This window comes from Tasmannia lanceolata, unplaced genomic scaffold, assembly GCF_043159265.1.
Source record: "Tasmannia lanceolata isolate RefF3 unplaced genomic scaffold, GAP_Taslan_0.1 ptg000018l, whole genome shotgun sequence".
NCBI lineage: Eukaryota > Viridiplantae > Streptophyta > Magnoliopsida > Canellales > Winteraceae > Tasmannia > Tasmannia lanceolata.
In genome coordinates this window covers 32372303-32398901 of record NW_027518695.1, presented here as the reverse complement: position 1 = coordinate 32398901, position 26599 = coordinate 32372303, and the positions used below count along the sequence as shown (strand labels likewise).

Here is a 26599-nt window from a genome sequence, read left to right as displayed (position 1 = left end):
TCGTGGAAAATGAAAAAACTGCCCTTATCTTTTACAAAGCAATAAATTCTAATTTTTTTTAGGACTTTATAGTCTCCTAGTTTATTACTAAAGCAAAACTTCAAAGTCCTAATCACTCTGAAATCCCTACTGAAGTCCTTGCTTGAGGAGTCCAAGACATTCCCAAAGTAACCCACAGTCCAGGAAGACCTTAGTGGATTTAAAATCCCACGCAACTAACCCCCAAGTGGTCGACACCGAAAACAATGGATGAACTCTAGATCCAAACCCTCTTGTCTTTTTCAATCTTTTTGATGCAGCAGGACTCCAATGTCTCTAGAAAGCAGGCTACTCAATCTAGTTCTCTATCAAAGAAATTGTCTAAAATTTATATTCTGTCTAAAATTTATATTCAAAGAAATCCTTCTCTCCACTCATTTGAAAGCAGTCTTCGACCAAAATGTCCATACTAGAGGCCACAACAAAGAGATCAGAGGGACACCACCATCAAAAGGGCCTGATCACACCACTTATCATCAACCCACAACTTAATTGTAAACTTCGAATCATATCCCCTTGTCGAACTTACGCTTTTGACGCGGGATATCCCTCCAAATCGTCAAGCAATTAGATCTAAACCTATAATCAGACAACTAATGACCCGATTAAGCCCCGTATTTGTTAACAATGACTACTCCAGAGCTGACAACTCATCTCCTCAAGCCGTCATAGCCATTTTCCCGGGAAGGCTATGTTTACCCTTTCAGTCTCCTGATGCTAAGGCATCCTGCTCTAAGATTTTTAAATGCTATGACAATATCCCACATTAACAGACATAAATAGACGAAAATATGAAGGATATTTCCGTACATTGGTGCCCTCCATTCAGATCTAGGACCCTCCATCAGATTTTGTTACCACATATAGGTCGCGATCCTAAATAATTTCAACATTAGAATATGGATCCAATGGACACAGTTTGGGTCTAACTCGTGTCCAAATCCTTTCCATTAACTCAGATTGTTTGGGTCCATTGACAACCATAGCTTTGAGAGAACAGCTAAAAGCAAGAGGTTATGCTATATGGTCGAAGTTAGTCCATTTATTGAAATGTAAACTTTGGTATTTCTTTTTCAATTGCAAAAAATAGCAGGGGACTTCACTTTATATGTAGTACATATAATAGAGACCCCATGTTTTTTTTGTTTTGAAAGTAACAATAACCATATGAAGCAGCTCAAGGCTGTGGTATTTTCTTCATCATCTGTCAAAACAAAAATTTGTTCATCTCTTTGCCTTTTAGAGGATAAACGTAATGAGGACCTGGAGGGGGCCCAAAATTCTGAAACCAGATGAAGAAAAAATTGAAAAAAGAGATATACAAGCATTTAGAATCCAGACATCAAGGTTCCTCCATCTTTGCTATACAAGGTATGTTCTGGTCCAATGTATCTTTCTTACCATCTTCATCATGTGTATTTTGATTTGAGACGCCATTCTCTGCATCCAAATCACAGTATTTGACACCTTGATCACATTCTAGTTTTTCGGATTCTTGGATTGGAGTTTCGTAACCTGACTCATCTACTAGTGCTTGAACACTCTGCAGTTGATCATTGTTGGAAGTCGAAATGTGAGTCATTGCTCTCTGATCGGGATTCTGGATCAGTCCATCAAGTGAAATTGGGCCATTTTCTGGCCGAGTCTCGACCAAGTCGCCCACTCTTACCTGTATTCGTCAAAATATTTGCATCAATCCTCAAATTTTAATTATAATAAGTAATATATTAAATTTTTTAATAAGCTTAGTAAATTTAAAGTTTTATTTCCATATGAAAAAGTTGTTATTAGGATGGATAAAACTCAACATGTGGTAATTGTAAAGTTGTGGTAGTAGTATTCAGAAAAAACAAATACAAGAGACCTCAAAATTGTTGTGAATCCTAAAGTAATGGAATCAGAGATGTGTTCGACAAAAGTACTTTGTCCCTTCAGAAGAATCCGTGTAACATAGATGATGTTTTAACAACCCAGCAATTTGTGTCATGTAAACAAAGTGTAGAGAGTACCTGCAATGGCCTCATAGCGCCATAATCTTGGTCATCGGTTCTGTTCTGTGAATCTTGGGCTTGAAGTTCCATGGAGTCTCTTACAAGCTGACTCAAGAAAGTTACATCGTCGGACATGACACCCAGCCCTTTTAAAAGCTTTGAGCCAAGCTGTAAACTAGTCTGCAGTTACAGGCCAAAAGACTTGTGATTAATATCATGCTGCATCCAATCTCTCACCATCATTCTTAGAAAATGAGAAGGAAAGGGGATTTTCCAGCTATAAAAACCAAAAGGGAAGGCTAGTTCCTGGTACCTCGGTATTTTCAAGTATGGCATCTGTCACACCTGCTTTCTTAAGCTCTAAAAGATGCACGAGGTCTTGAGCTCGGGCATATATAGGGACCTGTTAAAAACAGTTGTCGCAACAGCCGTTTGATTGGTGTTAGAATTATTGCATTCAGTGATGTTTTATTTCATTTGATAAGCTTACAGCTTACTGATAGATATCCAACATGTGTTGGTACTTGGATGTCATCCATATAGGCTGTTATTTCTTCCAAGAGAATGACCATTTCCAGATTATGTGACGTAAATTCATGCTTGCCAAGGTGTTTTGCCTATCAAATGCTCATAGGTTGTAGCAGAGTTCCTAGGTTGAAAGCTCCATGCCCTAAAGCTGAAGCAATTTGCTAGGAAGTTTACCAATGCAAATATGGTGAAGTTGAAGTGGTCATCTGCTTACCAGAGACTTCTTTGTTTCTATATATTTCCAACATTGTTTTAACGTTATTTTTTTTCTTCCTTCTATTCCTTGTTCATAGTTTTGTAGCATATAGAAGAGAAAAGAGTTCTTAAAATAACAATCATAATATGCACAGATCCTTTGATTATAAAGGATTCATAATATTCATATGCTTCTACACTCTCCAACTTATTAATCGCTTCACCTTTTACAGGAGTCGTCACATATTATGTAACAAAATATTGACTGACTAATACACAGCATGGGTGTCAATTCCGTACTGTTTTGGGTAGAGTTTCTGAACCTTATAGTTCTGGGGAAACTGGAACAGAACCCTGTACAGGCCTTGACTCCGGTCTGCTCCGATTGTACAGGGTGCTCCTGTCAGTTCTGAATTTTTGTTTCTAATAGTACACTTTTTAATCATTCTTTGATGGAAAGTTTGATAGATACCCTTAAACACCTATTTGGTTAAAAGACCACCCCAATCGAATGTGTTTTTTCTAAACCAAGCAAAAACCATTTCTATATGGGGACTGAATGTACTTTAGATAATGTGATGTAGGCTGGGGAAGAAAATAAGGAGAAGAAGAAGAAAATTAGAAGTAGAAGAGAAGAAATCTAGGGAAGAAAGAAGCACTCAATCAGTCTCAATTCAATTAATCATTCAAAGTTAATAATAAAAGCTGTAGCGTGGCCTATATATAGGCTTTTACCCATCCCTAAAAGAAAGAAACTTGCTTAATTAAGAATTATTAAAAGACTAAAACACCCTAATAAATCAACTATGCCCCAAAATACACCTAACAACACTAAAAATAACAAAAAGATCCCCAGGGGGCACAAATAACAATAAAAAGATCTCTACGAGACTCCTCGAGGGCGACCTCGCCGAGAATAAACTCGCAAGGGACGTCGATCTCCATCATTTCTCCCCTGCTAAAAAGAACTCTCCTCCGGAGAGTAAAGAGTCTGATACTACTTAAAGATATTGGGGTCCAAACGACAAAGCTCCTCCTTTATAAGACAAGTAGCGTCGGAATCTGGTCGACGACGCCACTTGACAAGATAGCGCTGAAAACCACCATCGCGTGATAAAACGATCTCATCGGCAAGTATAGCGTCAATCTGGTCGGTAGGAAGTGGTGGAACTGGCAGAACCACTGGTACTGGGGCTGGAACAGAAAAGCTGGCAATCCGACCTGTAGAAACATATGTCAGCATAGTAAGAGGCTCGAAGGTACCGAGATATGTGATAAGATCTTCGATAATGAATATGGGACTAATATTCATATCAGTAGGTAAGTCTAATAAATATGCATTAGGGCCATACATACGAAGGATACGAAAAGGTCCAATGGCTCGAGCATGCAACTTTTTGAAAGAATGACGAGGGTAATGTTCAGGACGAACACGAACCATAACATAGTCGCCTTCATTAAATTCAAGCTTCCTACGATGTACATCAGCGACTAGTTTGTAGTCAACATTACTCGTAGCAATTCTACGACGTATATCAGGCTATCAGCATGGATGTCATAGATATGCTGAGCAAAAAAAATTGGCTGACTAAGAGGAACGGGCATCAGGGGGTAATGGTATAAGATCAACAGGCTGTCGAGGCTTGACGCTACAAACACTCTCAAAGGGGCTCTTTCCAGTAGTCCGAATAATGGAACTATTGTACGCGAACTCGGCAGTCGGTAACAAAAGATCCCACGTACTTGGACGGTCGCCACCAAACATCTCAACAAATCACCCAAACTACGATTAACAACCTCAGTCTGACCATCAGTCTGTGGATGAAATGCTGATGAAAACTTCAATTGTGTTATAAAAAGGATTCATAATATTCATATGCTTCTATGCTTTCCAACTTATTATTCGCTTCACCTTTTACATGAGTCGTCACATATTATGTAACAAATTATTGACTGACTAATACACGCATGGGTGTCAATTCCGTACTGTTTTGGGTAGAGTTTCTGAAACTTATAGTTCTAGGGTAACTGGAACAGAGAACCCTGTACGGGCCTCTACTCCAGTCTGCTCTGATTGTAAAGGGTGCTCCTATCAATTCTGAATTTTTGTTTCTCATAGTACACTTTTTGGCCATTTTTGATGGAAAGTTAGATAGATACCCTTAAACACCTATTTGGTTAAAAGACCACCCCAATCGAATGTTTTTTTCTAAACCAAGCAAAAACCATTTCTTTATGAGGATTGTGTGTACTTAGATAATGTGATGTAGGCTAGGGAAGAAAATAAGGAGAAAAACAAGAAAGAAGAAGAGAAGTAGAAGAAAATTAGAAGTAGAAGAGAAGAAATTTAGGGAAGAAAGAAGCACTCAATCAGTCTCAATTCAATTAATCGTTCAAAGTTAATCATAAAAGCTGTAGCATGGCCTATATATAGGCTTTTAACTCTCCCTAAAAGAAAGAAACTTGCTTAATTAAGAATTCTGAAAAGACTAAAACACCTTAAAGAATAAAATAACCCTAATAAATCAACTATGCCTCAAAATAACCCTACCAACACTAAAAATAACATAAAAATCCCTAAGGGGCACAAATAACAATAAAAAGATCTCTATGGGGCTCCTCGAGGGCGGCCCCGCCGAGAATAAACTCGCAAGGGATGTCGATCTCCATCATTTCCCCCTGCTGAAAAGAACTCCTCCGGAGAGTGAAGAGTCCAATACTGCTCCAAGATATCGGGGTCCATACGACGAAGCTTCTCCTTTGTAAGACAAGTAGCGTCAGAATCTGGTCGACGACGCCACTTAACAAGATAGCGCTAAAAACCAACATGGCGTGATGAAACGATCTCATCGGCAAGTATAGCATCAATCTGGTTGGTAGGAAGTGGTGGAACTGGCGGAACCACTGGTACCGAGGCTGGAACAGAAGAGCTGGTAATCTGACCTGTAGAAACATCTGTTAGTATGGTCGGAGGCTCGAAGGTACCGCGATATGTGATAAGATCTTCGATATTGAATACGGGACTAATATTCATATCAGCATGTAAGTCTATTAAATATGCATTAGGGCCATACTTACGAAGGATACGAAAAGGTCCAATGGCTCGAGCATGCAACTTTTTGAAAGAACGACGAGAGTAACGTTCAGGATGAACACGAACCATAACATAGTCGCCTTCATTAAATTCAAGTTTCCTACGATGTACATCAGTGGCTAGTTTGTAGTCAACATTACTCCTAGCAATCCTACAAAATATATCAGCATGGAGGTCACGGATATGCTGGGCAAAAGAATCGGCTGACTGAGAGGGACGGGCATCAGGGGGTAATGGTATAAGATCAACAAGCTTTCGAGTAGTCCGATTAATGGAACTATTGTACATGAACTCGACAGTCAGTAATAAAAGATCCCACGTACCTGGATGATCGCCTACCAAATATCTCAACAAATCACTTAAACTACGATTAACGACCTCAGTTTAACCATCAGTCTGTGGATGAAATGCTGATGAAAACTTCAATTGTGTTCCGAAAAGTTTCCAAAGTGTCCTCCAAAAATAACTAACGAATTTGACATTCCTATCAGACACAATGAAAATAGGTAGTCTGTGAAGTTTGACAACCTCCTTAAAGAACAGCTTAGCAACCTGCACGGCGACAGCTGTCTTGCTACACGGAATAAAGTGAGTCATATGTGAGAATCGATCTACCACAACCAGGATAGAGTCATGTCCTCTAGCTGTCCTAGGTAGTCCAAGGACAAAGTCCATGTTGACATCCTGCTATGGAGAGTTTGGAATAGGCAAAGGCATGTATAATCCAGTGTTTTGCTTCTTAGCATTTCCCAATTGGCAGGTGCGACATTAGGACTCAATTCACGCTACATCTTTCTTTACAGATGGCCAGTAAAATTGATCCTCGACTAATGCGATTGTCTTATCCTTGCCAAAGTGTCCTGCTAGGCCTCCAGCATGCAATTCCCAAACTAAGAAATCTCGAAGTGAAGTTCCGGGAATGCATAGCCAAGATTCTCGAAATAGATAACCATCTTGTATTAAGAAAACAACATGATCTTGATAGTTACCATCATGGACATTTTCAAAGATGATGCCAAAATCGGAACATGTGGCATACTCGTCTTTTTGCTTATGAAATCCTATGACTTCGACACTCATAAACTGTAACACCATAACAACACGACTTAAGGCATCAACGACTCAATTTTCGACTCCGGCCCGATGATTGAGGATGAATGTATGTTCTTGTAGAAATTCTATCCACTTAGCGTGCCTTTGATTTAATTTCTTTTGTGAATGAAGGTATTTCAATACTTCGTGGTCAGAAAACAAGACAAACTCCAGGTAATAAGTAATACCGCCAATGAAACTACGCCTGTATATAACAGCGTACAACTCTTTATCATTTGTAGAATATTGCTGTTTAGCCTCATTAAGTTTCTTGCTAAAATAGGCTACTGGATGTCCTTCTTGACTTAATACACCTCCTATCCCCATGCCTGACGCATCACAGGAAACCTCAAAGACTTTAGAAAAGTCAAGGTGAACTAGGATAGGAGCCTCAATCATCTTCTCCTCTATTTTCCTCTTCTTCTTCCCTCCCTTCTCCTCTTCTTCTTCTACTCCTACCACATCTCTTCTCTTCTACTTCTAATTTCTTCTTCTTCTTCCCCTATTTTTCTTCTCCTCTTCTCTTTTGTTCTCTTCTCTTCTTCTCTTCGTCTACTCTCTTTCTTCCGTTTCTTCTATTTCTCTTCCCGGTCCTACATCATAATGTCAATCATAGTTTGCAGTTAACTTGCTACCAATGAATGATAGGTTAGTAAAATATGTGTTTATGTTTCATTAAGTTTTCTCGTGTTCTTTTAATTTTTACTTTTTTAATTGTTTAGGTTTTTGTAGACCATTTGTTGTATCTTTTCTGAAGCAGAACATCAGAATGGTAGAACTCTGTAACACTCCGTTCAAGAAAGAAAAGTAAAATTGAATAAAAATAAGATGGTGACATATAGAAAGAACAAATGCCACTTTACCGCAGGGAATGCTAGCCGGATTCTCTGAACAGTCTCAGTTGTCCTTTTCTTCCCTGTATGCATAACCATGACAGCTTTCGGAGAAGAAATACCCGCAGCTTGCAAAACCGCTGGACGTGATCCATCTCCATAGAGGATTGGGAAGCCAAGTTTCCGAGCTGCCTGTTTGAGAAAAGAAATTGAATATGCCAATGTCTTGAATCGACCAGTTTTAAGCTAACTTTGGAAAGTACAACAGGAAACTCAAAAGGCATGGCAACATGAGTAAATTTTCCACTAACCCTAACAACCACTGGATCAAGATCAAAAGCTATGTAGGGCCATCCCACAAAGTCACCATCTAGTCCAGAAGCCAATGGAGTTGATAAGAAATTGGCAAGGACCTGTAACTCAGAAGACTTAAAACAGAGCAAAAATATGATTTACTTAGCTCTAAATGGATATTCAATGTTACTATATGCTATTTTTCCTACCTGACCCTTTTGTCCAAATCCAAGAATGACAACAGGTTCACTTGCACCAAAGTTTACCAACTCAGGAGCTTTCTGTAAAAAGTGCATTTCAGAATCCACCCATAAACAGTACCAGGTAAGTTAATATGATCAATCAGCAATTCAATAATCACTAACTGATAATGGCAGTCCATTTCAAAAAAAACAAAACTGATAATGGCAGAGTTTAAGACACATACTTCTTTTCCCTGAAACTTCTCATCAATGACCTCAGCAGCTTTTCTTCCAACTTCATTGAGAAAGGGAGTTAATGCCATTGAAAAAACAACAACTATAATGAGCAGTTTGTTCAGCTCAAGCGGTAGCACTCCAAGTCTGCTTGCAAAAAAAAAAATGAGCGTAAAGAAATCTTGGAATTATCATTGAGCAGATACACATGATGGAGGTCACAGATTATAGGTGAATGACCTGTTTGCCAAAGAGAATACTACAAATCCAAATTCGCCTCCTTGGGAAAGGAGCAATCCTATTCGTACACTTTCTTGTAAAGTTAGTCCAACAAGGGGACCTATTGCAGTTATTATCAGTGTCTTGATAACAATTAGACCTGCCAAGAGCGAAAGTACATTGGGCCACTCTCGGAAAAGGAGCTGCATAAGAGAAACAAATTGTATAAAGAAAACTTAGGCAGCAAATTTGAGTGAAAATTCTGCTATAATTAGAGCACTTACTAATATGATTGTTATACTTGATTCACAATTCTATATTTTTCCATTTCATAACATTGCACTTTTCATGAGAAGTGTTGGAATATGTAACTTGCCTAAGAGCATTTAGGACTTTGTACATTCCTTTATGTTTTAGTATAAAGATATGAGTCAGGGGGAGATAACCCTAACTTATTTAGTTTCTCTGTCTAAACTTTCGGTTAACATGGTATCAGAGCCTTAGGGTTTTCTGATCCCTAGGGTTCTCCATCAGCCTCCATCTTCTCCGCCACCCCCCTCCCCTCTCGCCGCGAAACCCTAAACCCAACTCCGGGCCAAGTTTCATCCGAGGCACACCGGCACGCTGTCTTTTTCCTCCTGAGAAGGAGTCGTCCTCTCTGAGCCGAAGGCACCAGGCCCTCCCTCCCGCCACGTTTCTCCTCCCCTGCGCATAGCTCCTGCTCCTGTACCCCCGTGCAGCAACCCCCCGCCCCACACACACACATTTTCTACCCAGGGCGGAAATTATTTTCCAAGAACGAGGATTTGCGCGCTTCTTACACCACCACTTCTAAGATAAGAGACCACTCTTCTACTTTGAAAGCGCAACAGCTAACCGGTTGCTTGGTACCAAGTGGTTGGCAGGCTAAGAATAAGAAGCAAAAAGCAACTAATTAGATTTGCTTTAGCTGCCGCTTTCTTTCATAACAGAGCCGGGAATAACGGCCCCCAAAAATTTTCCCGGAAAAGATTTTCTTCCCAGCTTGGAAACTTTTTCTAGGATCGAGGATTTGCACCACCCCCCCACAAAATTACTTCCCTAGAAATAAGTTTCTAGGGCTGCGTTTCAGGGCTGCGTTTCGCTTCGCATCAGATTTTTTTTTCCAGCCCCTAATTCGTAGGTTTGTTGGTAAGCCTCACACCCCAAGTTTTTCAACCCACATCATTTTTCCTCCTCTTCCTTTCATCCCTTGGTAAACCCTACCACTCTTTTCTCCCTGTTATTATGTGTTAGATCTTCATCTCTTACCCTACTTTGATTCTTGTTTGTCTTTGCGGCTCCCCTTTGTGCCTCATGGCTTCCCTCTTGTCAAGCTTCGTCGATGCCCGTCATTCTTGGAGCCGCATCTAGCTTTCTTGGCGTATCCAAGTTTGCCCACCTATTCTGTTATCTCCTGTTATTCGTCTTGGTGTGGATTGTCTGTTTCTTTCTTGCTTGTTGTTATGGAGGAGGTGCTTGACAATCCTTCCACATGAGTGGCTCCTGGTGTTCGTCCGACACCCTCTTTGGCGTCTTCTTCATCATCATCTCTCTTTGTGGATGGATCATTCCCACAGATCACTACTGTTAAGTTGGATGGGGCAAACTACGTTACTTGGAAAGCAGCCGTCGAGAAGTATCTTATTGCCCGTGGGAAAGCCCACGTCATTCGTCGTGATCCTCCTCCTACGATGGATCCCACCTTTGATCAATGGGAACATGAGGATGCTCTTGTTTGTACCCTTCTGTGGCAGAGTATGGCCCCTCATGTCTCTGGGCCCTTGATGCTTCTGCCTACTGTGAAATGGATCTGGGATCAGGTTACTCTTCTTTACTCTGGCGTGGCAAACATTAGTCGGATCTGCTCTACCTATTCTGAGTGGATGAGTTTCCGCCGTGGTGATCTTCCTCTTGCCACCCATTACAGCTAATTCGTTGGCCTCTGTCAGCAACTTGATGTTTACATGCCGCTTACCACGGATCTCACAGAGGCTGCCCGTCAGAGGGATCAGATCCGTGTTGTGCAGTACCTTGAGAGTTTGGGTCCAGAGTACATGCATCTTCGTCAGCAGATTATCGGTTATGGCGCTATTCCTTCCCTTACTGAGGTTTACTCCTGCGTCCAGCAGTGCTCTCCTGGTGATCCAGTGATATCTGTTCCTATTGATGGTTCTGCTCTTGCGACCTATGATGGCAGTACTCGCCCGGCTCGTGGTGGAGCCTCCTCTGGTCGTGGCCGTGCCGGCCGTGGTGGTGGTCGTTCTGGTGGTGGCCGTGGCCGTTCTTTTTGCACTCACTGTCAGCGCGAGAGACATTATATTGACCATTGCTATACCCTGCATCCCGAGCTTCGTCAGGCACGCTCGGCTCACATGGGTGCTACTACTGCTTCGACTTTAGATTGCGCTCCCTCTGCTTCTGTTCCTGCACCAGCTGATTCCACCTATACATTATCCTGTGCCGATTATGAGGAGTTCCAGCGTCTGCGGCTCAGTTCTCGTCCTCCCTCTGCAGGTTTCGCCCAGCTAGGTAGTTCACCCACTACCCTTCTATCTAGCTCAGGGTCAAGGATCATTGACTCTGGCGCATCCAATCACCTGACCGGTAACTCTTCTCAGCTTCATTCTTTTCGCTCTTTCTAGTCGCCCTCTCAGTCTATCACCCTTGCTGATGGGTCCACTACACCTATCACTGGTGTTGGTCATATCTCCCCTCATCCTGCTCTTACCTTATCTTCTGTTTTATGTGTACCAAAATCACCATTTAATTTACTTTCAGTTAGCCAAATTACTAAATCTCTTCACTGTTCTGTCTCATTTTTTCCATTTTACTGTTTGTTTCAGGATCTCTTGACTGGGAAGACGATTGGAACGGGTCGTGAGGTAGATGGACTCTATCGTCTTGACTGCCGGCCGCCTACTGTCTTACATAGCTCTGTGGATACATTTCAGTGGCATTGTCGCCTGGGGCATCCTTCACTTCAGCGGCTGCAGCAGACTTCTCTGGTTCCCGGACCTTTTTCTAGTTTTCAGTGCGAGTCCTGTGAACTCGGGAAGCACCGTCGTGTGTCGTTTCCGTACCGGATCATTAGTCGAGTGTCTAGTCCATTTGAATTAGTCCATTCTGATGTATGGGGACCCTTTAGGGTCACGTCTAGTACTGGCTTTCGGTATTTTATTGTGTTTATTGATGACTTCTCACGCATGACCTGGTTATATTTACTGAAGAGTCGATCCGACGTGTTCTTTGCTTTTCGCACATTTCATTCTGAAATTAAGAATCAATATAATTGCAATATTAAATATCTTCGTATTGACAATGCTAGAGAATATTTTTCTTATACTAATGGCTTTCAATCCTATCTCTCCCAACATGGGATTTTACATCAGTCTTCATGTGCGTACACCTCTCAACAGAATGGTGTTGCTGAGCGGAAACTTCGTTATTTGCTTGAAGTAGGTCGCACTCTTCTTTTTCAGATGAGTGTTCCTAAGGCATACTGGAGTGATGCCCTTCTCACGGCGTGTTTCTTAGCAAATCGCTCTCCTTCCTCTGTCTTAGAGGGTGCCTCTTCTTTCGAGATCTTATCTCCTGGTAAGGAACAGTTTCCTCTGACACCTCGTGTATTTGGATGCGTTTGTTTTGTTCATCACCTTGGCCCTGGCCGTGACAAACTCGATCCCCGGTCTGAGCGTTGTGTCTTTCTGGGGTATTCCCGTACGCAGAAAGGCTATCGTTGCTATAGCCCTCGTCTGCGTCGCTGGTTTGTCTCAGCCGATGTTACGTTCTTTGAGTCTGAGGCATTCTTCCAACATGGCGCGGCATCTTTCACCCCTTTTCTCGAGTCCGAGGTCTCGCTTCCCTTACCAGATCTACCTGCTTCTCTTCTGTCATCTCCTATTTCCGTGCGGCCAGCTTCTGCAGCTTCTACTTCTTCTGCCACGTTGGAGAAGCCAGCTCCCCCTAAAATTACACAGCAGTATCAGCAGCGCCAAGTTACAAATAGGTCTCTTCTACCTCCTCTAGCACAATCATCTTCTGAGCCGATGATCCCTCTCTCCCGCTCTCAGGTATCTTCTCTTCCGCCTTCCTCTGTTGTTTCTGATTCTCCTATTGCATCTCGTACGAGATCCCGTTCCACTGCACATCCTATTTCGAATTTTGTTTCTTATGATAAGCTCATCAGTACCTTCCAGAGCTTTGTTTCCTCCTTGTCTTCTATGTCTTGACCACAGTTAGTGGCTGAGGCTCTTGACCATCCTGGCTGGCGTATGCTATGAACGTAGAAATGGGCGCTCTTCATAGTAATGATACATGGGATCTGGTTTCCCTACTCGCTGGTGCCGGTCCTGTTGGTTGTCGGCGGGTTTTCTCCATCAAATACCTCCCTGATGGTATTGTCGAGCGCTTAAAAGCACGGTTAGTCGCGAAAGGATACACTCAGACTTTTGGTGTTGACTACACTGAGACCTTCAGTCCAGTTGCGTAAATTCCCTCTGTCTTTGTGCTCCTATCTCTTGCTGTTAATCATAGCTGGCCCCTTCATCAGCTGGATGTGAGGAATGCCTTCCTCCATGGCGACCTGACTGAGGAGGTGTATATGGAGCAACCACCAGGGTTTGTTGCTTAGGGGGAGACTTCCTCCTACGTGTGTCGCCTAAGCAAGTCACTCTATGGCCTCAAACAATCTCCGCGTGCGTGGTTTGGGAGATTCAGTGAGGCAGTCATGCGCTTTGGCATGAAACAATGCGCAGTGGATCACTCAGTCTTCAGTTATCACTCTTCAGCTGAGTGTATTTTGTTGATAGTTTATGTAGATGACATAATCATCACAGGGAGTAATTCACAAGGTATACAACGTTTGAAAACCTTCTTGCAAAAGGAATTCTCTACTAAGGATTTGGGTCAGCTCAGGTATTTCTTGGGGATAGAGGTTGCTCGTTCTTCTAGAGGCTTGTTCCTATCACAGAGAAAGTATGTCTTGGACTTGCTAAAAGAAACATTCAATCTTGGAGTTAAACCAGCTTCTGCACCCATGGATCCTAATGTGAAACTCATTCCAGAAGAAGGAGAGTTGTTGGAGGATCCTGGCAGGTATCGCAGGCTTGTCGGTAAACTAATATATCTCACGGTTACTCGGCCAGATATTTCATATGCTGTTGGAGTTGTCAGTCAGTATATGAGCTCTCCACGTACTTCTCACTGGGCTGCGGTGACACAGATTCTCAAGTATTTGAAAGGGACTCCAGGGAAGGGATTGATGTTCAAAAGACATGGTCATATGAAAGTTGAAGGCTTCTCTGATGCAGATTGGGCTGGATCCCCAGCAGATGGACAGTCCACCACTGGGTATTGTATATTTGTTTGTGGCAATCTTGTTTCATGGAAGAGTAAGAAGCAGGAAGTTATAGCTAAGTCCAGTGCAGAGGCTGAATACAGGGCAATGGCACAGACAAGCACGAAACTTATTTGGCTACGTTCACTTCTTTCTGAAATTGGCTTCATTTCATCTTTTCCTTCGTAGCTTTATTGCGACAACAAAGCTGCAATATACATTGCCAACAATCCAGTCTTCCATAAGCGCACCAAGCATATTGAAGTGGATTGTCATTTTATCCGTCAAAGAATCCAGAAAAGAGAGATTTGCACTGTGTTTACTCGGTCAGGGGACCAATTAGCTGATATGTTTACAAAGTCCTTAAATAAGTCAAAATTGAGTGATATATGTAACAAGCTAGGAATGTATGATATTTACATTCCAGCTTGAGGGGGAGTGTTGGAATATGTAACTTGCCTAAGGGCATTTAGGACTTTGTACATTCCTTTATGTTTTAGTATAAAGATATGAGTCAGGGGGAGATAATCCTAACTTATTTATTTTCTCTGTCTAAACTTTCGGTTAACAAGAAGAAAGCATGATCATCCAATGAATCTCAGACATACATGGACTTCACGCATACACCATTTAAAATCTCTCTCTCTCTCTCTCTCTCTCTCTCTCTCTCTCTCACACACACACACACACACACACACACACACATATATTCCCATTTATAAGTCAATGGTAACATCTCACATAGTACGAATTGAGAAAATAGATGCTTGAAGATACCTGCATGTCAATGGATGTCCCTGTAGTCACAAAAAATAATCCAAGCAGTAAACCTCTAAAGGGCCTAATATCGGCTTCGATCTGTGTCCGGAAATTAGTTTCTGCAAGAATTGCCCCAGCCAAAAATGCTCCAAGCTATACAACGATACAAGAGTCATTTAACAGGATAAAGGGAAATCAATATTTTAGCCAAAGCAGATATCAAACCGTGTCACTGAAGCCCAACTTCTGGGTAAGAAGTGAAGTCCCTGCAACTGTAAGCAGACAGAGAGCAACAAATGCTTCTGAGCTCCTTGATTCTGCGACAACCTGTATTAATGTATTTTAATTTATTCTCCCTCAATTTCCTTTTCTTAGTATAATGAAATCATGAATTATGAGCGACAGGGCTTATGCTATTATATAAAGAGTCTGATACCAACTTCAAAGATACGCCTGAGAAGGTATTTCCCTCCCAGGGAAAGTAACCCGAGTCCAGCTAACGCTTTCAAGCTTTCAGTAGCAAGCATTGGCCAAATGCTTTCCTTTACAAAGTTCTGCAAGAATGGATAAAACCAATAAAATATTATTTTAAGATGCATCAGTTAATTAATTGATGCACCTGACAAGGTCAGCATACATTGTGGAGGATGTCATCATATGTTAAAGTGCACGATGCTGGATATAAGGTTAGATTTTAGGAGGAAATAACACCAATATAGACCCGCTTTCACCACCACCCTTGTGTTGCCACGAGTACTAGAGTAGGGGTATATTTGTCATATTATAATTTATAAAAAGCATGCCTTCATCACAACAAATGGTTATTAATGTAGTGTTTGACACTTGACACAATAGAGCAGGCTATTTAGGACCTCCCTGAAAAGTGGGTATCTTCCTAGAAGCTCTCTTAGAAGTATATCAAATTATAGAAACATTTAGCCAAAGAAACAAGTAAAACGCACAGAAATAAAGTAAATATTAGAAAAAAAATAACTATGAAACATGTATAGAGGATTCCTGCAATGGGATTCTGAAAAACTCCATCCTGGATTAATGTAGTTGGGGAGGAGGAAAGGTGGAAAATCTTAAAGGAAAACTCATACTAGACAGCCCACATGAACTTTATTTTTTTTCTACAGGCTTCGCATGCCATCTAAGATGCATCTCTTAAATCTGAAAAGAATATAATGAGTTGAAAGGAGAGTAATGAACAAATATTATGGTTGATAGACAAATGAGGACTTGGTTATGGTTGCCAAGATTTTGCCATCATGCTGAGAGCACACTTGTTATATCCAAGTGGTACTCACAAGCTATATCACAGTTTTATTTAAAGGAGCCCAAGCTCCTCTATATCAAGGAGAAAAGAATACCAAAAAATACCTATCTGAAGTGGGACTAAAAATGATAACGCAATACATAGTGGCCAAGCTGGGAAACTAATTCAGGAAGTGAAATGGAAGCAGCAAACACAGGGAATGGAAAACAAGAAATGGGGAAGCAATAGGATATCACATGAGAAACACATTGAGAATTATCTTGGAAGCATGTTAGAAATGGTTGGGAAATGATAGAGAAATGTCGAGGGGCTCCCATATGAAACACAAGCGAAACAAGAGGGAAACACACCTGAAACATGTGGGAATTGCTTCTAATGCATAACAGGAAAATTCTCGCAAAAAATGAGAGAAACACACCTGGCTGACTTTTATTTTATTTAAATTTTCATATTAATCCCTAATTTTTAAACATTGTTTTTAAATTGTATTTCAAAATTTTTTTATGTATTTTTGGAATTTTTTAATTTCAAATTTCTAAAAGTCTAAGCAAAAATGCATGCATTTATAATCTTCTTTATTTTAAAAAAAAAATTAGAGGCATGCATAGATATTTATACATTTTGCAAATTTTTTCAATTAATTTGTTACTCATTTACTATACATTCTTTTGTTTTTCCTTTTAATTTGAATTCCACAATTTTTATCATGATTTCTGAAGAATATTTTTCTTGTTTTTCCCTATGTCCACATACGTTTCCTGTGTATCAGAAATGTTTCCGAATCATATCCCACACATTTCACACATTTCCTATGCACTTTCCATGCGTTTTCCATATTTCTCCCACACATTTCAGTAACGTTACCATTTTTTCATATTTTTGTTGCTATTTCTGAAATTGCCCACCCCTACTCTCTTCTTCTTGGGCATTTTTAATATATTCAGGCAACATAAATTTGGGATACATATCATATCTGAAAAAAAATATGGAAAGCACTAATTTAGGTTAGTTTTAATGCTGATATTGGATGTGTTCGTCAAGGCATTTGACTAGAAGTGAAGGGCTATTCGCATTTTCAGGTTTCACTAATTTAGGAAGCCTGATGCTTGATATTGGATGCATCATTAAAGGCCTTTGAATAAAAGTGACAAGCTATTAGAAATTTTCGGGTTTCACAATTGTATATATCGAATCCTCCTGGTCCACAATTTAAAGGCATTGAATGGTTTTATCAGTTGATTCTTCAAATGCCAACTTGAAAATATTAAGTGGATCATATTTGAATATATGCTTTCTGTGCATGATTAGTTGAGGGACAATCATTTTATCTACTTGTCCATGGCTATTGAAAGTACAAATATGAAATGTTGTTAGAAAGTATTTGGTCTGTTAAATATGGAATAAAATTTTAAAGTTGAGAACTTTTAAATCCTCTATATGAAATTTTTCTGCTCAACCATGGTTTCCAACTATTGAAATGGGACAGACAAATGAAAAAATTCAGCAATTAAGAAATGAAGGAAAGTTGAGAACTAAAGATCCACACAAAAACTGAACTTTTGAATCCTCTATATGCAATTTTTCTGTTCAACCATGGTTTCCAACTATTGAAATGTGACAGACATCAAAATTTTCAGCAATTGAGAAATGAAGCAAACAGCTCTACATGGGTAAATGAGAACTTAATATGCTGCCTAACAACACAATAATTGGACATGGCCCAAAGCTCCATGCAATATCAAGTAAGATTAGGATCTACTTCAGTTTCCTTGAAAGGGGCCGATAATCCAAATGAATAGTTGAGGTTGATGATATATGAACATTTTCATGTGTTTTGTGCAGAAGGGAATTTTAGTCACTTTATGTAAATCCATCAAATGTACTCAAACTGAGTAGATCCGATATCCACGAATTCTTTCCTGTACTCAGTTTCTTCTCCTCGCACGCCTTTTACATCCTACAAATCTACATGGAATCAGAGCTGATCTAGAACGAAGATGACTAGATCTCTCAATATTAGACACTCAACTGCAAGGGATATTTGGGAGAACCCATCGTGCAGTGAAAAACTCAGATTGCATTTCCATTAGGTCGTATGACTGACCCTAGGTCTCCGTCATCTATATAACTCATGTCCCATCACATCCAAAGAAAATATGGAGATTTGAATAGATCTTACCAAAAAGGGATCTTTACATTTTCGATCAAATATTTAATAGGTCTTGATAGAGGTTTATGAAGGTTTGGATTTCTCAGAAATATGAAATTAGAGGGTTCAGATATGGAGTTTTTTTTAACCTGCTCTCTCTAAAACTTTATTTTTCAAAGCTGTTGAATAATGTATTAGGGTAGTTTAGAAATTGCTTGTGGTAATTAGGGGTATTGTAGTCATTGTACATTGTTGCCCTAGTTTGGGCCTATATATACATCATATTCATGAGGAGCTCTCTAGTGGAGACTCTCCCATCTTCTCCATTCCTCTTCTTCTTCCTCTCCAACCCTAGCTCCATATCTAACATGGTATCAGAGCAAGATCCTAGGGAAAGGAAAGAAGAAAAGAAGAGCTTCAACTCCATGCCTCTCTCTCTCTCTCTCTCTCTCTCTCTCTCTCTCTCTCTCTCTCTCTCTCTCTCGTTTTCCCTTTCTCCCAAGCCCTCATACGCTCTTTTGCACATGAAACCCACTCCCTATATTCTCTCTCCTGAAAATCTCTCTCTCTCTCTCTCTCTCTCTCTCTCTCTCTCGTGGTAGGTTGTGTGTTGCACATTTGTGCAAACCCTTGTTTGGGTTTCTTTTTCATCAAATCTCTGAAAATCTCTCCCTAGATCTTTTCTATTTTCTCTCATTTTTTATCTCCCAGTCTCTCTTTCACTCCACGACAATCTCTCTTATCTCGCTGTTGCGCAAACCCCATTTGGGTTTGCCGCAACCCAACTCCCAAAAATCTCTCTCTCTTTCTCGGCAACACTCAAATCTACATAAAAAACAATTCTTCTCATACGGCTATGCTGTAAGTCTCCCATAAATTCCAAATTAAGAAAAACAAGATTTCAACCCTCTTTTCTCTTCTAAACCCTTTTTGGGTTCTCCTCCACTCACAAATCTCCATTCCAAACCCAAATCTTTCCTTTACTTCCCAAATCCCTCTTTGGCTTCATAAATCTCTGCCCAAAACCCTTTTGGCTTCCTAAATCTCCACTCCAAATCTCCTTATTTTCTCTTTTCTATATTTTTTTGCCTCTTTGGCCCTCCACTCAAAACTCCCACTCTCAACTCACAATCCCAAATCCCCTTTTTGGACTATACTTTCTCACCACCATCCCATTTGGGGAAGCCAAATGGCTCTAAACACACCCAAACTCCCTTCAAAATCTCTTTATTTTCTCTTCATTGAGTTGCTCTTCAAGGTGCACCCCAATTGTTTGATAAAATGTCTCAAAGGGGTTTTGTGCCTTGAAAGTCTTCTTTTTGTTTTAAGTTGAAGGCCTTTGGCCTCAACTTGAGTAGGGGTGTCGTCTTGTATTGTTTTTCTTGTTGTCTTATATTGTTTCTTGTGGTTCTCTTATATTTTGTGTTGATATCATCTCTTTCTTTACATTGTCTTCTATGTATTGTTTTCTATGTTTTACGTAGTTCTTTAAGGCGCACACCAAGTGTTTGCTCAAATGTGTAAGAGAGGTGGAGTGCCTTGTTTGTCTTCGTTTTTTTGTCTTCTTCAAGGCGCACACCAAGTGTTCGATGAAATGTCCGAGAGAGGTGTGGTGCCTTGTTTGTCTTCTTTTCATGGCAAGTTGAAGGCATTTGGCCTTTAACTTGAGGGGGAATGTTCTCATGTAGTTCTTTGTCTTTTTTTAGGGGGAGTGTTGTCTTTTTCTTAGCATTGTCTCCTTGAGAGGGAGTATTGTTTTCATTGCGGAGTGTTGTTATTTCTATTGTGGTTGTGCCTTTTCTTGAGGGAGAGGGTTATCGTCTTTTTTTTATGTTCTTCATTTGCCCCCTAGTGATTGTTATTGTCTTCCTTGTTGTCTTTTCTTGTCTTGTCATCTCCGGGCTCATGTAGTTTCGCCCGAGGGGGAGTGTTGTTGTGCTCCTAGTCAGTCTTTGTCTTCTCGGCTTTATGCTTTATCCCCTCTCTTTCGGGCGATGGCTGTCACATCCATCGTTGGTCAGCTCTATTACAGGCGACGGTCTTTTCCTGTCGACCTCTCTTTTCTGGGCGATTGTGTCCCCATTGTTGGTCGGCTCCTTTTCAGGCAATGATGTTCATGCCGTCGACCTAGTCTCCAGACGATGGTTTCTCCATCGTTGGTTGGTTATCTTCTCCCTCCTTTTCCGGCGATGGCTTCCATATCCATCGTTGGCCGCTAATCTTGACGACTGTACTCTCATGGTGGCCGTTATCTTTTGTTATGCTTTCTTTATATATTCACCACACCACCTTGAGGAGTGTTATATTAAGCTGGATGTGTGTATGAGATTTTGTACTTTTTGTTATTTTTAGTTGTTTGATGTAGTTTTCTTTGTACAAAGCTGGAGTTCCATAGCATATACACTCCAACTCGAGAGGGGAGTGTTGAATAATGTATTAGCGTAGTTTAGACATTACTTGTAGTAGTTAGGGGAATTGTAGTCATTGTACATTGTTGCCCTAGTTTGGGCCTATATATACATCTTATTCATAAGTAGCTCCCTAGTGGAGAATCTCCCATCTTCTCCATTCCTCTTCTTCTTCCTCTCTAACCCTAGCTCCATTTCTACTAATAGCAAACAATAGAGCTTACCATCGTTTAATTATAAGAATGAACATACGAGTGGTCTCATAAATTTTGAATGAGATCTGAAGGTGCTGGATTCAATTTCATGACCCTATTTAGATAGTGAAGGTGCACTCCCCCTCGCCCCCCCCCCCTCCATTTTTATGAACATTCCTGGAATAAAATCTTTAAAAAAATCAAGAAATGTATCTTGCTCTTTCTAGATGACGTAAACTTGGATCATGTTTCAAGAACAATAATTTGACAACTCTGTCACTTGTTCTAATAAATATCAGACCTAGGAAAGTAGTCATATGGACCAAGGTTTTAAATTTCGATTTTGGTCGCCACGGAAACGGACATGTTTTGGTTTCGTTTCATTGGAAATCTTGTAAAAACATAAACACGTATGGAAACAAGTGCAAATGATAGAAATTTAAAATGAAACTTTAGGAAAAGCTAGAATAGGCACAAATACACACTTAGAAAGCATCACATAAGCAAGACATAAATCCCTAATGGTTTAACAACATCGAACACCTAATAACATACCCTGTCGCACATGAGTGAAAATTCAACCCATACCACATTTCACATGTAATTCATACAAAATATTTATACATAATACATACGCCACATTGCACATGCAATTCATATATTTTCTTTTTGAATGATGATTCACATGCAATTCATATAAATATAATTATATAATGCGTATTGATATAGTACACGGCTAATACCCTTACGGTTTTAATTTCAGTATACATTTGATGGGGATTGAAACAAAAACATTTTGGTCATTTCGTGTTGGTTTCGGTAGAAACTTAAAAAAATGATATGGACCACCCTGATGTTCAAGTGATAGTTGCAAAACTTGATAGAACAAATTATCTTTAATTATCGCAATTTGCAAAGATGTTCATTGGGAGCAAATCCATCTTGGGATCAAGATTTTAGGTTTCGATTTCCATGTGTGTTCAGGTTGTGATGGAAATGGAAAAATATCGATTTTGGATGGAAAATTCGGTAGATATCCTATGAAATCACAAACATATGGATATGGGCATTTAAGATGAAACTTCAGGAAGTGATAGAATAAGCACAAATACACACAAAATTCATGACATAAGCAGAAGAAACCACCCATAATGGTTTAACAACAAGAAATACCTAGTGCATGCTTTGTTGCACATGTTTGATAATTCAGTATAATATCACATTTCAAATGTAATTCATATAAATATTTATACCTATTAGAATAAGTAGTCATATAAGGGTATAATTGTCCACGTACTTTATTTCTTCTTTAATATAAATACATAAGTGATGGGGAGTTCTCCCTACTCATGATTCTCTTCTCTCATTCTTCTTCTCAAAATGGTATAAGAGCCCTAGGGTTCTTGATCCCTAGGGACCACCATCGACCTCACCTCTTCTTCTTCCTCCGCCATCACCACGCAGCCCTCACTCTAGCCCTAGCCCCTCACCAAACACCAGACCAACCCGCGGCCTTTCCCGACCCTCGGCCCAACCCCGACCCCCCACCTCCTCCCCACGGCCATCCCCGACTCTCGACCCAACCCCAACCCCAACCCCCCCGCCCCAACCCCCCACACCTCCTCCCCCCCCACCTCCTCCCCGCTGCTACCCCTTCCCTCGCCTTCAACCCCACGACCAAAACCCGACCCGCCCCTACCCTAGCTTCGCCTCCCCACCCCCCTCGCCCCCTTGTGGCTCGACTTTCAAACCCTAAACCTAACCTACAACATTGTTAGAAGTGTATGTAGTAGCCTTAAGGGCATAGTTGTCATTTTGTATGTTCTCCCTTTATATAAATACATTAGTGAAGGGGAGCTCCCACTCACAACAATCTTCTTCACTTTCTTCTTCTCTCCACATTCCAACATGGTATCAAAGCGCTAGGGTTACCCTAGGGATCCATTGAGGACCACCACCTCTCACCTCTCACCTCTCTCATCTCCCACCTCCCTTCAAATCCTATCCCTAACCTCACCCTTCAAACCCAGCCACCTCCTCCTACCATGCCCTCTGTCGCCTCCCACGACCCACCACTTCCTTCTCCCTCTCTCCTCTCCCCGACCCCTTCTCCCATCTCCAACCCCCCCCCCCCTCCTCGACCTCTTATCCCATCCCCCCCGGTACGTGCCCTCCCAGCCCCCACCGTAACCCCCCCTCACATCTAACCGGACCCCTCCTCCTACCATCTCACCTCCTCGACCCCTCCTCCCGCTTCCAGCCCCCTCGTAAGCCTCCTCCAACCCCCACCGTAAACCCCGCCTCACATCTTACCGCCCCTCTCTCCCACCTCCAAACCCCCACAGCCCACCCTCTTCCTTCTCTGTCTATACATTTTTCCCCTTTCCTTTCTTATTTCTCCCATTTACCTTGTTTTTCCCTATGATTTTCTATTTTTCCCTTTTTTATGGTGTAAATCCCTTTTTGGGTGATCGTGTTCTTCTATGAGGCTCCGATTCTTCATGTGCGACCTCCCATGTCTTGGTCTTCTCTTATATTTTATCGAAGCCGCGCTCTCTCTCTTGGGCCCGTCGAGTAGTTCTCTGCCCTTATTGCCATAGTTGTTTGTGGGGTTCTCTACCCGTCTGTGTTTATGGATTCTCCTATCATTGAGGATCCCTCTCTTGGCCAGGCTTCTACTGGTCCTACTCCTCCCCCCATGGTTTCTTCATCTAGTCATTCTTCCTCGAGGGATGTTTTATTCCTTCTGATGCCTATTGTCCCATTAGATGGGTCCAATTATGTCAATTGGAAGGTCACTGTCGAAACTTACCTCCTTGCTAGGCGTAAGATTTATATCATTCGTCGGACTCCTCCAGCTTCCACTGATTCATCTTATGAGAAATGGGAGGAGGACGATGCTCTGGTGCACACTCTCTTATGGCAAAGCATGACCACTCGATTTTTGGCACTATGATGCATCTCTCGACCGCCAAGCTCATCTGGAATGAGATTGCAATTCTTTTTCCTGGGGTAGGCGATCTTGCTCGCATTTGTTCCACCTATTCCTAGTGGATGCATCTCCGGCGTGGTGACGCCCCTCTTTCCACGTACTAAGCCAGTTTGTATTTCACTGTCAGCAATTGGATGTTCTCATGCCTCTCACGACCGACTTAGCTATTGCTGCCCAGCAGAGGGACCAAGTCCGTGTGGTTCACTTGAGACGTTGGGTCCTGAGTTCCTTCCTCTCCGACAGCAGATATTTGGATCTGGGACTTTGCCCTCCCTACAAGAGGTCTATTTACGAGCTCAGCAGTGCATAGTTGGTTCTTTTTTGCCTACTCCATCCTTTGATGGCTCTGCCACGGCGGCCTTTAGTACTGGCGATCATGCTTCCTGTGGTGGTGGCACCTTTGGACGAGGCTGCGGACGTGATTCTGGCCGTGGCTCTGGCAGAGATTTAACTGGTGGCCAGAGTACTAGTGGCCGTCCTCGTCCCCATTGTTCTCATTGCCGATGGGAGGGACATTCTCTAGACACATGCTACGTTCTCCATCCTTAGCGTCATCTGCCCCCTGCTGCACAGTTTGGCCGCTTTGCCCATCTATCTACTACTGATGCATCAGACTCAATCCCTTCTTCCTCCTCTGAGCCCAGCCATGCCGCGCCTCCTGATGGTGTATTTCTTTCTCACGCAACCTATAATGAGTTTCAGCGCCTCAGGCTGACCAGTCACTCTCCGAGTGCGGGGTTTGCTGAGCCAGGTAGCTCTCCTGCTTCTCTTCTCACTAGGTCGAGCTCCTGGATTATTGATTATGGAGCCTCGAACCACACGACAGGTACTTCTTCATCCCTTCGTTCTTTTCGTCCTCTCTCCTCTCAGTTTATTACCCTTGCTGATGATAATACCGCTCCCATCTCTGGTATTGGTACCACCTCTCCCTATCCTACTCTTACCCTCTCTTCTGTCTTATGTATTCCCAAATCTCCTTTTAACTTACTTTCAGTTAGTCAGCTTACTAAACATCTTAATTGCTCCGTCTCATTTTATCCGTCTTATTGTTAATTTCAGGATCTTTTGACTGGGATGGCGATTGGCTCGGGCCGTGAGGTGGATGGATTCTACCGTCTGGACTGTGGCCCTTCTCGTACCATTTTGCATAGTTCTATCGATGCCTATCAGTGGCACTGCCGTCTTGGCCATCCATGTCTTGAGCATTTATGACGCACATTTATTATTTCTTCTCCCTTTCCGTCATTTCAGTGTGAGGCCTGTGAACTGGGAAAACACCATCGTGTGCCATTTCCGTCTAGGCTTGTTAGTAGGGTCTCAAGCCCTTTTGATGTAGTGCATTCTGATGTATGGGGTTCTGTGAGGACTACCTCTATTTTTGGCTATAGATATTTTGTTGTCTTTATTAATGATTTTTCTCGCATGACTATTTGCTTAAAGACCATGGGTTTTCTCCACTTTTCGTCTTTTTCATGCTGAAGTTACAAATCTGTTTAAATGTACTTTCAAATGCTTGCACACTAAGGAATATTTCTCCACATCCAATGGCTTTCAAGAATTCCTTTCCACTCGTGGCATTGTCCACCAATCTTCATGTGCTCACACCTCCCAACAAAATGGCGTAGCTGAAAGGAAGCTACGCTCGTTACTTGATGGGGCTCGCACTCTCCTTATTCAGATGTGGGTCCCCAAATCTTATTGGGGCGACGCTATCCTCATTGCATGCTACCTAGCCAACAGGCTTCCCTCTTCGGTGCTTGCTGGCTCTTCTCCCTTTGCCATATTGCGTCCTCATCATGACCCTTTCCCTCTCACCCCTAAGATCTTTGGATGTGTATGCTTTGTCCACAACCTTGGTCCAAGCTTAGATAAGTTGGATCCACGGACTGAGAGCGATGCATCTTTCTTGGGTACTCCTGGACTCAGAAAGGTTATCGTTGCTATAGTCCTCGCTTGCGTCGATCCTTTGTGTCTACCGACCGTCCCGCCGTTCCTGATTCGGATATTTCCCTACCTCGTGTAGTCCTCCCAGATCCTCTTACTCCTCCTTTACAGGTTGATGAGACAACCACTGTGTGTGAGCCCTCTTCCTCGGTCCAGGCTCTTACGGCTGTCCCTCCCGTTACTTGGAAGACATATCAGCGTAGACCCAAGTCTAGAGCCCATCCTCCTCAGCTTGCGCCATCTCTTTCTCAGCCAGAGATCACGCCTTCCTCCTCTCAGGTACCTATCTTCCCTCTCCTACAGTTACTCCAAATTCTCCCATTGCTTCTCGTACTCATTCTCACAGTACTGCTCATCCCATTTCCTCTGTTATTTCCGATGTTTCTCTCACCCCAATGTTTAGAGGGTTTGTCTCTTCCTTGTCTTCTTTCTCTTTGCCGCAATCTTTGCTAGCTGCTCTATAGATCTCGAGATGTAGGCCCTTCAAGCCAATCATACCTGGGATTTAGTTCCACTCCCTCCTGGGGCTCGACTAGTGGGCTGCCGCTGGGTTTATGTCGTGAAATACTTACCTGACGGCACGGTTGAGCGCCTTAAGGCATGGTTAATTGCCAAAGGTTATACCCAAACTTTTGGAGTTGATTATAATGAGACTTTCTCTCCTGTTGCCAAGATTCCTTCAATTCGGGTTCTCATCTCTCTTGCTGTCAACCAAGGGATGGCATCTGCACCAATTAGATGTCAAGAATGCCTTCTTACATGGTGATCTTACTGAGGAGGTGTATATGGAGCAACTTCCTGGGTATGTTGCTCAGGG

The 26599-nt window shown here is 41.8% G+C and overlaps 1 protein-coding gene across 2 annotated transcripts in view; it reads right to left on the bottom strand.

Annotated features, from left to right (window-relative positions):
- Positions 1-1205: 1205 nt before the first annotated feature.
- Positions 1206-26599, bottom strand: part of KEA3 (K+ efflux antiporter 3) — a 92642-nt gene continuing 67248 nt past the window's right edge. The window contains exons 9-19 of one of the 2 annotated variants that reach the window (XM_077358699.1): positions 15257-15370; positions 15042-15143; positions 14835-14969; positions 8723-8904; positions 8494-8629; positions 8276-8347; positions 8084-8185; positions 7803-7964; positions 2344-2433; positions 2049-2210; positions 1206-1708 (exon numbers count right to left, since the gene is read on the bottom strand). In XM_077358699.1, coding sequence (XP_077214814.1) covers positions 1382-1708; positions 2049-2210; positions 2344-2433; positions 7803-7964; positions 8084-8185; positions 8276-8347; positions 8494-8629; positions 8723-8904; positions 14835-14969; positions 15042-15143; positions 15257-15370 — 1584 coding nt within the window. In that variant the 3' untranslated portion in view covers positions 1206-1381. Of the gene's footprint in view, positions 1709-2048; positions 2211-2343; positions 2434-3407; positions 5697-7802; positions 7965-8083; positions 8186-8275; positions 8348-8493; positions 8630-8722; positions 8905-14834; positions 14970-15041; positions 15144-15256; positions 15371-26599 lie in introns of those variants that run through there. The other variant, XM_077358700.1, reaches the window with a different exon arrangement.